The 13,973-nt window shown below is 43.0% G+C and overlaps 1 protein-coding gene across 1 annotated transcript; it reads right to left on the bottom strand.

Annotated features, from left to right (window-relative positions):
- Window positions 1–1,788: 1,788 nt before the first annotated feature.
- LOC139432887 (phospholipase B-like 1) lies at window positions 1,789–13,136 on the bottom strand. Its single transcript, XM_071204103.1, has 11 exons — window positions 12,882–13,136; window positions 8,486–8,708; window positions 7,727–7,810; window positions 6,401–6,542; window positions 4,947–5,087; window positions 4,172–4,316; window positions 3,859–4,059; window positions 3,616–3,756; window positions 3,341–3,526; window positions 2,839–2,945; window positions 1,789–2,394 (listed from the first exon to the last, which is right to left on the bottom strand). The coding sequence occupies exons 1-11, from the start codon at window positions 12,949–12,951 to the stop codon at window positions 2,218–2,220; spliced, it is 1,617 nt and encodes a 538-aa protein (XP_071060204.1). The 5' UTR covers window positions 12,952–13,136; the 3' UTR covers window positions 1,789–2,217.
- Between the last annotated feature and the right edge of the window lie 837 nt (window positions 13,137–13,973).

Below are 13,973 nucleotides of genomic sequence, written 5' to 3' on the forward strand. Positions count from 1 at the left end.
TCAGTTTTAAAGCTGATGTTTATAAGCTTCTTAGTTTTTGCAACGGTCTGTAAATATACACAACTTTATAATAAAATGCACACAGTTACCTTTTTCTAGACTAAACACAGGTATGATCCTAAGTTAAAAACATATGAGGTTATCATGAGGTTGTTAACATCGCAATTTATCAGTGGATGTTTGCTGGAACTACTTGTAAACAGCGTGTTTCCTGACGGACACACACAGCGTGACTCCGGTCAGGTGGAGACCGGTCTCAAGTCAGCATCGCTGCAGACTCGCTGTTTGAGGGCTTGATAGCCCACTCCCCCTCCCAGGCCCGGTTCTACGGGGGTGCATAAGGGTGCATTGCACCCTCAGTTGAGTCGTTATGCACCCTCATTTGAAAAATTAAAAGTGAAAAAAATTACATTTTGCCGACTATTACTAACAATAGTAGTAATAATAATAATAATATAGTTGAAATAAAATACATTGTAATTGTGGTTGAATAGCATTGTCTGCTGCATTTATTTGATCAATTTAAACGGTAAGTAACGTTATGTCAGGTGCGCGTGACCTGTGCCGCTGCACATTCATCATCTGCAAGGTGCTGACACAGCAGTCAGTGATGGATCAGAAAATTGTTAAAACAACCAGCCCTTATCGCCAGCACACACTGCATCTACTGCAGGTAATAACACTTCAGATCATGGGGACATTACTTTACTGTCGTGGACAGAGGCGGAGCAGCCACAGCCGTCTTCGTTGCCCCAAACACCGCCACCCCTCGGCGGCCCGCAAGTGCCAGAGGACCTCTGCAAAACAGAGCCTGCAGGTATATTTAAAAAAAGTACCCAACTCGCCTGCACAGTGGGGTAAGGCGCTCAGTTTGCAGCTCATGGTTTCAAAACAGTAATTGGCTGGAATATTCATGTAAAAAAAGATGCCATCTTCTGCTATGCATGTAGACATTTCAGTTCAAGTAAGTCAGATGCCTTCACCACAACTAGCTGCAACAACTGGCGCCATGCTCTTATAGGCTACGTGATAAGGGACTGGGAAGGCATGAATCAAGCAAAGAGCACATAGATCTCTTAATGTTGCTCTCAAAGTGCACCAGATTGATGGTTTTAACTTCAATATTTAAAAAAAAAACTCCCCGGGGGAGCATGCCCCCGGACCCCCCCCAGAAGAGGTGAGGACCCCCATAGAGGGTGTTAGGTACACTCCCCACTTATAAAAATAGCACTTTACCACTGCACCCTCTCTAATCTCAGATGCACCCCGAGTCATTTTGTTCTGGAACCGGGCCTGCCCCCTCCACACTCGTTGCTTTGGAACAGGCCCTCCGCGTGAACGCGCAAACGGAGGGATAGGGTGTAGGGGTAGGGTGTAGGTTCGGGAATGGGCCTGATTGAGTGAGTGAGTGAGTGTTGAGCGAAACCTTTCCTGATTAGCTGAATGCCGGAGGAAACGGGAACTAGGCCTACATTACATGTGTGCAGTGGCGTTTCTATATGTAGGCCTACATATAGAAACGCCACTGCACACATGGTATTAGTTTAAGCAGACTGTTTGTTGTTGTTGTGACTCAGATGAAGATCAGAACACATTTTATGACCAACTTATGCAGAAATCCGGGTCATTCCAAAGGGTTCATACTTTTTTGCAACTGTATTAATATTTGTGGCTCTAAATGATATTACAGCTGTTGAGCTTTGCAACACTCTCCTTAACTTCTTGTTATTGACAGCAGCAATACAAAGTCAACCCAAGAGTCACTGTTACACAAGTCAAGAGACAGGACGGTGCTGTACAACTTTAATAAACAATTAGCACATCAAATGTTGGCATGAAACAGATTTGCAGTGTTACACATCAGAATCATAAAGTTTAACCTGAGGATGGTGTTGGCACATCACAGACATTTAAGCATTTCATAAAGGGTTCCAGATAACCACTGATTTAGTGCATTGATTTTGCCATTTATAAAATCATCAAGTAACAGTGTTTAAGGCACAAATGGCTGCAGGTACCACAAATAATATAAATACTGATTATAAATCTGGTGTGAAGTTTGAGATTTCATCAGTTGGAAGGAAATGACTGTTACTAAGAAAATGCAAAAACCTTATAAAGAAAGCATTTGTCGGCCGGACGCAATTCTGACTCTCACAATTAATTACTCTGAAAGCATCAGACAGACTGAATTCCACACACACACACACACCCCCCTCATGGCTCGAAGATAAGAGGCCGCATCCTGACGAAGGTGAAGTTGTAGAACTGCGGCAGACCCTCGTGGCTCATGCTGCTGAATTTATCCCATTCAAACGGCGGGAGTCCGTCCTCTGTCGTCGGCCCGTTCACCGCCTCCGCAACAAACTCTCCAGCCATGTGGAAATCTGTCACCTGGACCAACAACAACACAGGCATCAGAGAGAATCTGAGATAAAAGGCATTTGGTGCAGAAATGAGTCCTAAAACCGGATATTTGGTTCCTTTGTCTCCAAGTCAATATTTGTTTTAACGTGTTATCGGTTATAGACCTGAAATAAGGTCTGAGGTTAACCGACGCTTTGGAGGTTTTAACGTTTTGTTGTACAAAATAAAATATATCAGTAAATACCACACTGCTTCTATGCGTCTTTAAAACGGGGGTTGCTAACACGTCATAATGCCGACCTTTAGCTTGTAGATATCATCAAATAACGTGTATTTTCCCCATGTCTTATTTTCTGCACAAAGAAATCACATTGCTTCTTGTCGAGGGAGCCCTTGCAATGCTACCTACAAGGTCGGCCTACACAATACGTCATCAGTGTCATGTGAGATCAGTGTGGGGACAGGCACTACCTTAGTGTCGTAGCATCCGTCTGGTGAAGGATTCTTTGCACTCAGGTCGCCACGGCAGCAGATGGTCTTGCATGGATGCCCCTTAGAGTATGGATCCTTCTTGTAGTCTGCAAACGAGCAAAACATACATTAAATGTGCTCAATATGGAATTTAGAGCAGAACTGTTGCCTCCATACGGTTAAATATCCTGTAGTAGCTAGACGGCAAAGAATGAACGGAAGAAATTCAATAACAAGTAGCAGAAGATATAACATTTGAAGATCAATCTTATGCTACTGAACCAGCATTCACATAATAACGGATGCACCTTGCTAACCAAGCCAGGGAGCTAGCAACAGCATGACTCGGTATCCGACAGGCCTCCCTTCTGTCCAGATCAACAGCCAGTCCACATTTGGTCCCATAGGGTTACATTTGGTAAAAAACAGGCGACATAACGGTGACAACGTCCACTTGTTTTATACACTCCATGGTGATATCCAAACAAAACGAACCACACACCATTAGACCTCATGATGTGCTTCAAGGAGTCCATGTCTTTAACATCAGCATGGTCCCGGCGGAAGATCTTGGCTCTGGGACAGAGATCGTACGAGAAGTCTTCTCCGTACTCCTCCCACATCTCTCCGTACCCACTCATCTTGTAGATCTTCTGGTGGAAAGGAACGTTGTAGGAGGGCCAGTAACCTGTGGAAAATGGAGGCAAAGAGAAAGTCTTAAAAATTAAAAACACTACAGAAGAAACCGGGGGGGAAAAAGATCTGATGTTACAGTACCTCTGCGCAGAGCCTGTGATTGGTCAGAATACTCCACCAGCCCGGGGATCTGCTCCACCACCGTCAGAGCTCCGTCTTCAACACTGCGGCCCAGCTTCACCTTGCTCCTGTCCAACACCATGTACTGGTTGTTGTAGGTGCCTAAGCAAGCAGATACAGATACACCCTGTGTTTTATTCCATGCTAATGTAGCCTTTAGCCCAGGGTTACTGCCTTTAGTGCTTTATACCCATTAGGACTCACCAGAGTTGTACATGGAGAAGGTCTTGGCCCACTCCTCTCCGGTGTGTGCCAAACTGTGAGCCAGCCTGACCCTCTGCCATGCATACAGGCTGTTAGGAGTGATCGAGTCAAACAGGGAGGAGTTAAATACATTGTTGCTGGTCTGGGTTATCATCAGACCACTGCCCAGGAGGTAGAAGTCATCGAGAGACACGAGGACACCTGGAGAGAAAGATGACCTTTTCTGACAATCTGGAAAACTTGGATTGCAAATGGATGCGATGTCACCGATGCTATCTTTGAGGAATTCTTGCTATGGTGAGTTCCTACGTACCCGGGTAGCTGCTGAAGGACAGTTTCCCAGTGGCTGTGTGGGGCTCAGTGATGTGGAAATCCCAGTGTTTGTAGATCCGCATTGTGGCAGCGTAAGTGTACCAGCTGGAGTGGGCAAACAGGAGATTCTCAAAGCCAGGCAACATCTGAAGAGAAACAGCCAACTGGAGTTAGACTCAACAGTCGATATGGTATTCCTGTGTCAGCACTAACGACTGGTGTTTGTGTCAACGTGGATCACACGACTGCACCTCAGGGTTATACTTCGTCCAAACCCGATTTGGGATCAGAGGTAAACAAGTCTTTTAGCTCTTTTGCAACATGGACCCTTTTGTTATGTTTCCAAAGAAACCCACAATATATTTTACTCGTGTGTTTTAGTGCCAGCTATGCTGTAGCTCTTGTGCTCATAACAACAAACCCTTCGCATCTTTGAATATCAGGCTGCATTACAAGGGTCAACATTTGTCCATTTAAAGTTTGACATACAGCATGGACGTCCTTTTGGATTCAACTTGTGTTCTTTTATATTGTATTTATTGCCTGTACAGCACTTTGGTCAACTGAGGTCGTTTTAAATGTGCTATATAAATAAAGATTGAGATTGCAAAAGCTGGTACATAATGTATTTGCTCAACACTATTTTGTACACAGGAGCTTTGATGAAAACACCTTATACCATTCTATTAATGTGTGCTTGACTCTTGCGTCTACTCTTTGATTTACATACGCCTAACGTAGAGTATGTAGCAGGCATGTATGTCTTGCCCTTTGACCTTGATGAGAGCAGAGCAGTGTCCCATCCCTGGGAGTTTGTAGTTCCTGAGCGGAGGGTTGGAGTCGCGGTGCAGAGCTGGGATCAGATCCAGGAGGTCCCCCACCGCATTCAGGAACTGGATCGCAAACAGGGACAGCGGCTATGGGAACAAGCAGATGAAGGGAAATGACTAGTAGTGCTGCTTCCATAGTAAGAAGCCACCCGCACAATAGTATCACTTACAAAACAACTGTTCATCGCTTAAATCAGGGGTGTCAAACTCAATTTCATCGCGGGCCACATTCGCATTATGGTTGCACTCAAAGGGCCGGTTGTAACTTTAAGACTATATAAAAATACATATAATATTTAACATATATAAAATAATGTATTATATTACATTATTGCTCTGCATTGGATTATTATCGGATAGGGTAATACCTTCATAATTAACTACGTCTGAAAGCAGAAGTCTAGGGCAAATAATTGCAAGTCTCTTCAGTGAGAAGGTCACAAAATGATTTAAAAAGAAAAGTCACATTAAAAAAAAGTCAAAATCAAAAAAGAAAAGTGACATTTTGAAAAAAAAGTGATATTTAAAAAAAGAAAAGTCAAATTCTGAGAGAAAAGTCAAATTTCAGATGCATTGTGGGACATGTAGTTTATGGGCAACGTTCCTCTGTAAAGTAGCATGTAACCGTATAATAAAATCATATTTTTTGCAAGCTCTTGTGGGGCCACATAAAATGAAGTCGCGGGCCGGATTTGGCCCCCGGGCCTTGAGTTTGACACCCCTGGCTTAAATCACTGAATTCGGGAGATTTTCATTCCATATCTGCACTTCCTAAGCTGCGTTTTTAAGTTTATGCGTCATCAAAAATATATGAATTAACTTAAATTGTAGCTTAACACAATAAAACAATAGTATGTGAGGTGTAGACGCAATACAAACAATGTTTTAAATTGTTATCCAGCAATATTGTCGGTTTCATTGATAGTAACAAGACACTTTTGGAACCAACGGTAGTATCATTTGTTGGATTATAACTAACTTTTGGAAAATATGCATCTTCTTTTTATCTACAGAGCAAACACAAGACATATAATCTCATGTCTCTACATTTTTAGAGTGAAACAAACTGTGATAAATGAATCACAAGTTTGGTATGAATTGGAGGTTCCTCATTTTAAATAAGAACTTGGCAGAGCCCTATTTAAAGCTTTAAAACATAAGTATCTTAAAGCGGAAGATAAACTTCATATTCATACCTTCATGGTGACTGCTTTGTCAGGGAACTTCTATGTGTTATGTATATACTTCAAACCTGATGTTTCCTATTGGTTTATACATTGCATGCACTTTGTCTCACTCTTGTTGTGGCATATTTTTGGATGTGACGAAAAGTTTGCTTCGAGAGCCGGTTTAAACAAGAGTTTCAAAAAGATAATGTTATACTTATGTGGCTTTTCTACCTTTTTCCCTCGTTTCTTGGCCCATTCTGCGACTCCTGCTTGCAGTCCATCCATCTGAGCCACGAGGAAGCCGGCGTGTCTCCACAGAGGATCAGAGCTCTTGTTCAGTTTCACCTGCTCTCTGGTCCACGAGTCCTGATTCCTACACGCCCAACAGCAACGTTTGCAATTAACTGTTGTCATTGCTCATTAGAATTACTTAATGCCCAAACACTCAACGTCAAAGACTCTGAAGACGTGAAGTCCAACATGTAAATAAACTGGAATCATGCTATGAATGAAATAAAATCCCTTTGGTTCATATTTTAAACACTGCAACTTAAAAAGTTTCAGCACAATAATGTTGTTTCTGTTTTTCCTCTTCCTAACCAATAATGCTTACCATATACATCCACTCTGGACAAGAGAAGCCGAATGCCGTAAGAGAAATAGTAAAAAAGTTGTGTAGGCCTACTTCTATTATTCAAAATGTTTCCCAGCGATTTACAAACCAGAAGTCATCGTACGTCTGCATTTTAGGTTATCAGGAGAAACGAGCTAATGCTAGCCAGAAGCTAACCCAAATGGACTTTTTATCCAGTCTTCAAGCCACACTTTCCCCATGCACGATTAGTTTTGCAATACATATGAAACTAAATGAAGGACTTTAGTCATCGGCTGTCTGAATTTTAGGATATCAGAGTAATAAACGGAGCAAACGTTTGCCTTTAGCCCGTAGCCACAGATACCTCGAAGGACAATTAAGCTCCTTGGAACAGTTACGAACTCCCATCAAATACTACACCACCAAACTCGAGCACCAATGATATATGAACACGTGACGCACCTCGTCCCTCTTACAACCAACCAATCACATTCTGCTAAACATGCCGCTCTATTGAAGCTGCCAGGTCTTCCTGCCTCTGCCTCCTCGCTGTGCTGCTGCTTCTGTGTCCACTTGCTGCTGCCACGTTCATGTTCCTGCTGCTGTGTCCACTTGCTATTGCTGCGTTCATGTTCCTGCTGCTGTGTTTCATGTTGCTGCTGCTCGCCCCCCCCCCCCCCCCCACCACCACCCCAGCTCCACCTGTAGGCTCGGGGGATAGTTATCTAATCATCACTCAATGTTCTCTGTAAATCTGTGGAGTGATGAGGCCCGAGCCTAGACGCCAAACTCAAACTATATGCTGCTTCTAATAAACATATTAAGAAACACGTGAGTTGTGTGACTGAAATGAACATGTTGTCAGTTAAAATGTCTGGCCACTGAAAAGAGGATATGATGAAAGTGAACCGTATGTTTTGCTGCGGTTTTGATTTTTCAAAAGGAAAAGAGAACAAACTCACGACATGAAACTCTGAACTGGCTCGAGGATCTTTGGGTCTTGGATCAGCTGCGGATACATGTTGGTGTAGTGGTCCATCATCTGCCTGGGGAGGAAGAAAATGTGAAATAAATGAAATCAAAATAACAAAAACTGTAAACGCCTTAAACCCTGCATCTTATCTGTAAATGTGACCAGTCACCACTTGTTCTATCCGTTTTGAATATATTTGTACAACCTTGCATCAAATATGCTGGATTAATAGCTGTTTCAGCGGCATTAGTAGACGTTGTAGATTGAAAGGTCTCTATTTGGAGAATGTCAAATTATCATATAATCATTTAAAACATATAGTCTTATACTCTGGTTGCCTTTTACACTGTTACATTGTATGTGTTTAACAACATGTGTTCAGACATGTTGAGGATCTACATTTCTGGAGGGAAAAAGGAAGTGTAAAAGGGGGATATGCAAAGGGGTAAGGACGGGGGGGGTTTATGGTGTGATGGTGGGGATGTTTAGATGATGCCTAAGGGACTTTAAGTGTGGGACCAGTTGGCTTTTCTCTCCTATATAGTGAGACTGTGAGCTGTGTTCGGGTGCAGAACTTCTCGGAAGTAGCTCCGTTCCTACATTTGGGATCGATTTCTCTTGTCTATTGACTTTCTTTATTACTTTATTAAATATAACAAAAGACAAACTTTGTCCATGATGAATCATTTATCAGTTTCTCTTAAGAATTCCCCCACAGAGGGCAACAAGACAGCACATAGAGACTCACTGGGCCGTCAGGTAGCCCTCCAGGTAGCCGGCCAGGAAGAAGGTCATCTCATCGGTTTCAGGGGTCTTCCCGTACCCGGCACGGATCTCCAAGATGCTCCAGCCTGAGGTGGACAGGGTGTCATTCAGATACCCGTACGCACCCCCCTCGGTCTCCAGCACCCCCTCCTTCAGCAGGACCATCTTGTGTTCGGGGTCCCAGTACACCGTGGCTGCTGTCATCTCTGAGATGAAATCACACAACATTAGCACTGAGTAGCAGAGGTGGGAAGTAGTGGAGTACAAATACTTCGTTACTGCACTTAAGTACATCTTTCTGGTATCAGTACTTTACTCCACTACTTATTTTCTGACGACTTTTTACTTTCTACTTCTTACATGTTGAACCCAAATACCTGTACTTTCTACTTCTTACATGTTGAACCCAAATACCTGTACTTTCTACTTCTTACATGTTGAACCCAAATACCTGTACTTTCTACTTCTTACATGTTGAACTCAAATACCTGTACTTTCTACTTCTTACATGTTGAACTCAAATACCTGTACTTTCTACTTCTTACATGTTGAACACAAATACCTGTACTTTCTACTTCTTACATGTTGAACACAAATACCTGTACTTTCTACTTCTTACATGTTGAACTCAAATACCTGTACTTTCTACTTCTTACATGTTGAACACAAATACCTGTACTTTCTACTTCTTACATGTTGAACTCAAATACCTGTACTTTCTACTTCTTACATGTTGAACTCAAATACCTGTACTTTCTACTTCTTACATGTTGAACACAAATACCTGTACTTTCTACTTCTTACAGTTTGAACACAAATACCTGTACTTTCTACTTCTAACATGTTGAACCCAAATACCTGTACTTTCTACTTCTTACATGTTGAACACAAATACCTGTACTTTCTACTTCTTACAGTTTGAACCCAAATACCTGTACTTTCTACTTCTTACAGTTTGAACCCAAATACCTGTACTTTCTACTTCTTACATGTTGAACACAAATACCTGTACTTTCTACTTCTTACAGTTTGAACACAAATACCTGTACTTTCTACTTCTCACATGTTGAACACAAATACCTGTACTTTCTACTTCTCACATGTTGAACTCAAATACCTGTACTTTCTACTTCTTACATGTTGAACTCAAATACCTGTACTTTCTACTTCTTACATGTTGAACTCAAATACCTGTACTTTCTACTTCTTACATGTTGAATACAAATACCTGTACTTTCTACTTCTTACATGTTGAACTCAAATACCTGTATTTTCTACTTCTCACATTTTCCAAACAGCTGGTTGCTTTAGTTTGAATGTGTGTTTGGTGGCGTGATCATTATTATTTAGAGTCATTGCGTGCCTATTGAGACAACAAAATGTCTACAGAACAGTCATGTCAGCTGAAAAAGAACAATACAGTTGAAGATGAGGTCCTATGTTGAGTATCTGACAATTGACTAATATTGATATTTATTTTTTGGGTTGAGCTGGCCTATATTACTTGTATGATAGTATATTGGTGCATCAACACTGTGTATTGCTTTTCCTACAAAGGGGTCACAAGGCTACATGTCACATTCACTTAAATATCAGTATAGGGCCTGGCTCATTTCGTGGCATCTGCAGGCAGTGGCAAGTCCTTCCGGCATATGCCACAGAGGCCGCTACTCTGTGGTAGCTGTGGCAAGTACTTCCGGCATATGCCACAGAGGCCACAATTTCTCGAGGCATCTGCCGCTGCTCAACGGGAGTTGCCACAAGATGCCAGAGTAACGGCCCCTACACACGGCGGCGCGCGTTGCCGCTTCAACGCTTCTGCCCATTCACTTTGAATAGGGTGACGTCACGATTCGCCGAACTGCATTGTGGGAGCAAAGTGTAGCTTCTCTCGAGGTGCTCGCTGCAAAAGTAGAGCAATGTTCTACTTTTGCCGCCTCGACGGAGGCGTCAGCCAATCAAATCCCTCGTATGTAAATCTGACAGTACAAGCAGTAGCCAATCAAACCGGGTGTATGTTGGGAGAGCCAGACCGCAGTTATTTCCCATATGTCAACAAAAGGAGGAGAAAATGATCGTGGCGGTAGGGAACATACAGGGATACAAACCGGAGGAGCCAGGCATGGGGGGAGGTGGCAGAGACAGTGGGGGAAACTGGTAGGTTTTCGCTTGTTTGGGGAGTTTATATCCAGTGTATTTCGTTTGAATGGACAGCTAGCAAGCATAGACAGTATATTTAGCCAGCATGGATGTAGCATGAATGCTTTGCTTTGTATGTCCGGGCAGGACATTCATGTGATTGGTTGTTGGTCGGGCTGCTCGCATTAATTCCCCAAACTCAAGACACGCCCACCGCCAAGCGGCAACGCACGCCGCCGTGTGTAGGGGCCGTAACGGCCCGTCCACACAGCGGCGTGCGTTGACGCTTCACCATTCACTTTGAATGGGGTGATGTCACTTTTAGCCGAAATGCATCGTGGGAAGCGACGCGGAGCGTAGCTGGCGTGGCTCGCTGCAAAAGTTGAGCAATGTTCAACTTTTGACGCCTCGGCAGAAGCGTCAGCCAATCGAATCATATGCCAGTACAAGCTCTAGCCAATCAAACCGCTGCTTGTGTGTCAGGGGCGGGAGATTCATGTGATTGGTTGTTGGTCGAGTTTGAGACACGCCCACCGGCAAGCTTCAGCGCACGCCGCTGTGTGGACGGGCCATGAGAGTAGTGGGGGAGTTTTATACACTGGTGTGGAAATTCTCTGGCGTTATAATATCAGCGCGGCCGCAGTCAGATCAAAATGCCTGGTAGCTGCCACTCGCCTTCCGTGGCAAATGCTGCTATTTAAACCCGTATTTATCGTGTAAAATGTCGCTGTTTTGGCATGACTTTATCGAACTGATCTGTACACAGGACTGATGATCTGTACACAGGGTTGGGTTGTAATGGAACACATGTAACGGCGTTACGTAATCAGAATACAAAAAACAAGTAGCCTAACTGTATTCAGCTCGCGTTACATTTGATAAACAACTAATCCGAATACAGTTACTTTGGTAAACCTTTAGTGAATACATGTTGGAATACTTATTGGAATTATTGGTGGAAAAGTTTCCTCACAAAATGTATCCTAATATTCATTACCGGCAGAACTGTGCACAGCACAGCAGCATGTCTGTGAGGCCCCGCCCCCGCACGCAGATGAGAGAGATCTCTTTTTAAATATATTGAAAGCTAGAAACGGAGATGGTTCGATAAAACGTGCAAGATAACGTTTATGTAGCATTTCTTTATTGTCGAAATGATGACATTTCATAACTGGATCAAATCAAAGTGAATGGCCTGCTGCTGCTGAAGGCATGGGGCAAATATAAGTCCTTTGCCTAATTTATAAAGTAAACTTAGCATCTCACTAGCAGTGGCAACTGCAATCAGTTACAGCTGCCCTAAGTCTGTAGCCAAGTCTAATAACACCAGTGTACACGTTGCTGTGTCAATACAGATATTTATTTGTTAATTATTTGTCTTTACCATAGACTGTATATGGTCTTTACTAGTCATACACCTGGTTTATAGCAAGCAGTGGAAACTCCCCTCAAGAAGCGACAATTGCCAAGGGCGTTGCAACCCTCACTCGCCAATATTTCATCATAAATATAGCACGTTTGTTTATTTTAGCAAACCATGCTCCAAGTAAAATTGAATAGAAATGATAATGTATAATCTTTTTGAAAATAGAGATCGCACATCAGTCCTGTGTACAGATCAGTTCGATAAAGTCATGCCTAAACAGCGACATTTTACACGATAAATACGGGTTTAAATAGCTGCATTTGCCACGGAAGGCGAGTGGCAGCTGCAGTAAACCTTCTCTACTCTGGCATCTTGTAGCAACTCCCGTTGAGCAGCGGCAGATGCCTCGGCAAATTGTGGCATCTGTGGCATATGCCGGAAGTACTTGCCACAGCTACCACAGAGTAGCGGCCTCTGTGGCATCTGCCGGAAGGACTTGCCACTGCCTGCAGATGCCACGAAATGCGCTTGCCGTCTCTCTAAAATATCCTCCCCATGCATGTCTGAATTTCTTCTTCTTTGTTTTCAATTAATAAGATTAATGAATTAAACGACAATTAAAATTAAAGCTTAAACATTTCAGTGGCAGAAGCCTTGTAAATCTGGGGATTACCCTGTTAACTATGTGTAAGAATAGGTAAGAAAAACAAATTCAACTCAAGTGGTCACATCATAAATCCCAACAGTTGACAGAAAGTGCGAGAACAATGTACAAACGTCCATGCGTGCTTACAGGTAACCACTACCTGTTGTAGTTAAGCCATTAAATCCTTCAAAAACTACCCGAGATTTCACATAAACACGGACTACTTACTGTCAGCAGAAGCGAAGGTCGAAGCCACGGCAAACAAAAGAAACACATACAGCCGGTTTACTGACGGCATGGCTGTGTAAACGCCGTCAGAAAGTTGAAATGACTGCAGAGTAGACTGGAGACGCTGATCTTCCTGAAGTTGTTCGGGCAAAAAGGAAATCAGTCTTATGACGGAGGGGGGGGGGGGAAGTCCCAAGCAACCTGAGTGAGGCCCAATTCCAAACCACTCCCTCGACCCTACCCCTCCGTGATGGAGTGAACTCCGTCTGCAGCCACACTCGCAGCTCAACGCGGCTCCCTCCTGTCAGATGGAGGGAGTAAACACAGCAGCAAGCTTTGGGACGGCCTCCCCTCTCTCCGGCAGAAACAGGTAATGCCGTAACTGTATGTAACAACGGTTTCAAATCAGCATCTCTTAGACAAAAAGTTTAAATTAATAACTCAAATAAAACTCCAAACATCTTTCATTGTGTTTCAAAGCTCTTTAGTTTTAAAGCTGATGTTTATAAGCTTCTTAGTTTTTGCAACGGTCTGTAAATATACACAACTTTATAATAAAATGCACACAGTTACCTTTTTCTAGACTAAACACAGGTATGATCCTAAGTTAAAAACATATGAGGTTATCATGAGGTTGTTAACATCGCAATTTATCAGTGGATGTTTGCTGGAACTACTTGTAAACAGCGTGTTTCCTGACGGACACACACAGCGTGACTCCGGTCAGGTGGAGACCGGTCTCAAGTCAGCATCGCTGCAGACTCGCTGTTTGAGGGCTTGATAGCCCACTCCCCCTCCCAGGCCCGGTTCTACGGGGGTGCATAAGGGTGCATTGCACCCTCAGTTGAGTCGTTATGCACCCTCATTTGAAAAATTAAAAGTGAAAAAAATTACATTTTGCCGACTATTACTAACAATAGTAGTAATAATAATAATAATATAGTTGAAATAAAATACATTGTAATTGTGGTTGAATAGCATTGTCTGCTGCATTTATTTGATCAATTTAAACGGTAAGTAACGTTATGTCAGGTGCGCGTGACCTGTGCCGCTGCACATTCATCATCTGCAAGGTGCTGACACAGCAGTCAG

This window comes from Pseudochaenichthys georgianus, chromosome 8 (assembly GCF_902827115.2).
Source record: "Pseudochaenichthys georgianus chromosome 8, fPseGeo1.2, whole genome shotgun sequence".
In the NCBI taxonomy this organism is placed as follows: Eukaryota; Metazoa; Chordata; class Actinopteri; order Perciformes; family Channichthyidae; genus Pseudochaenichthys; species Pseudochaenichthys georgianus.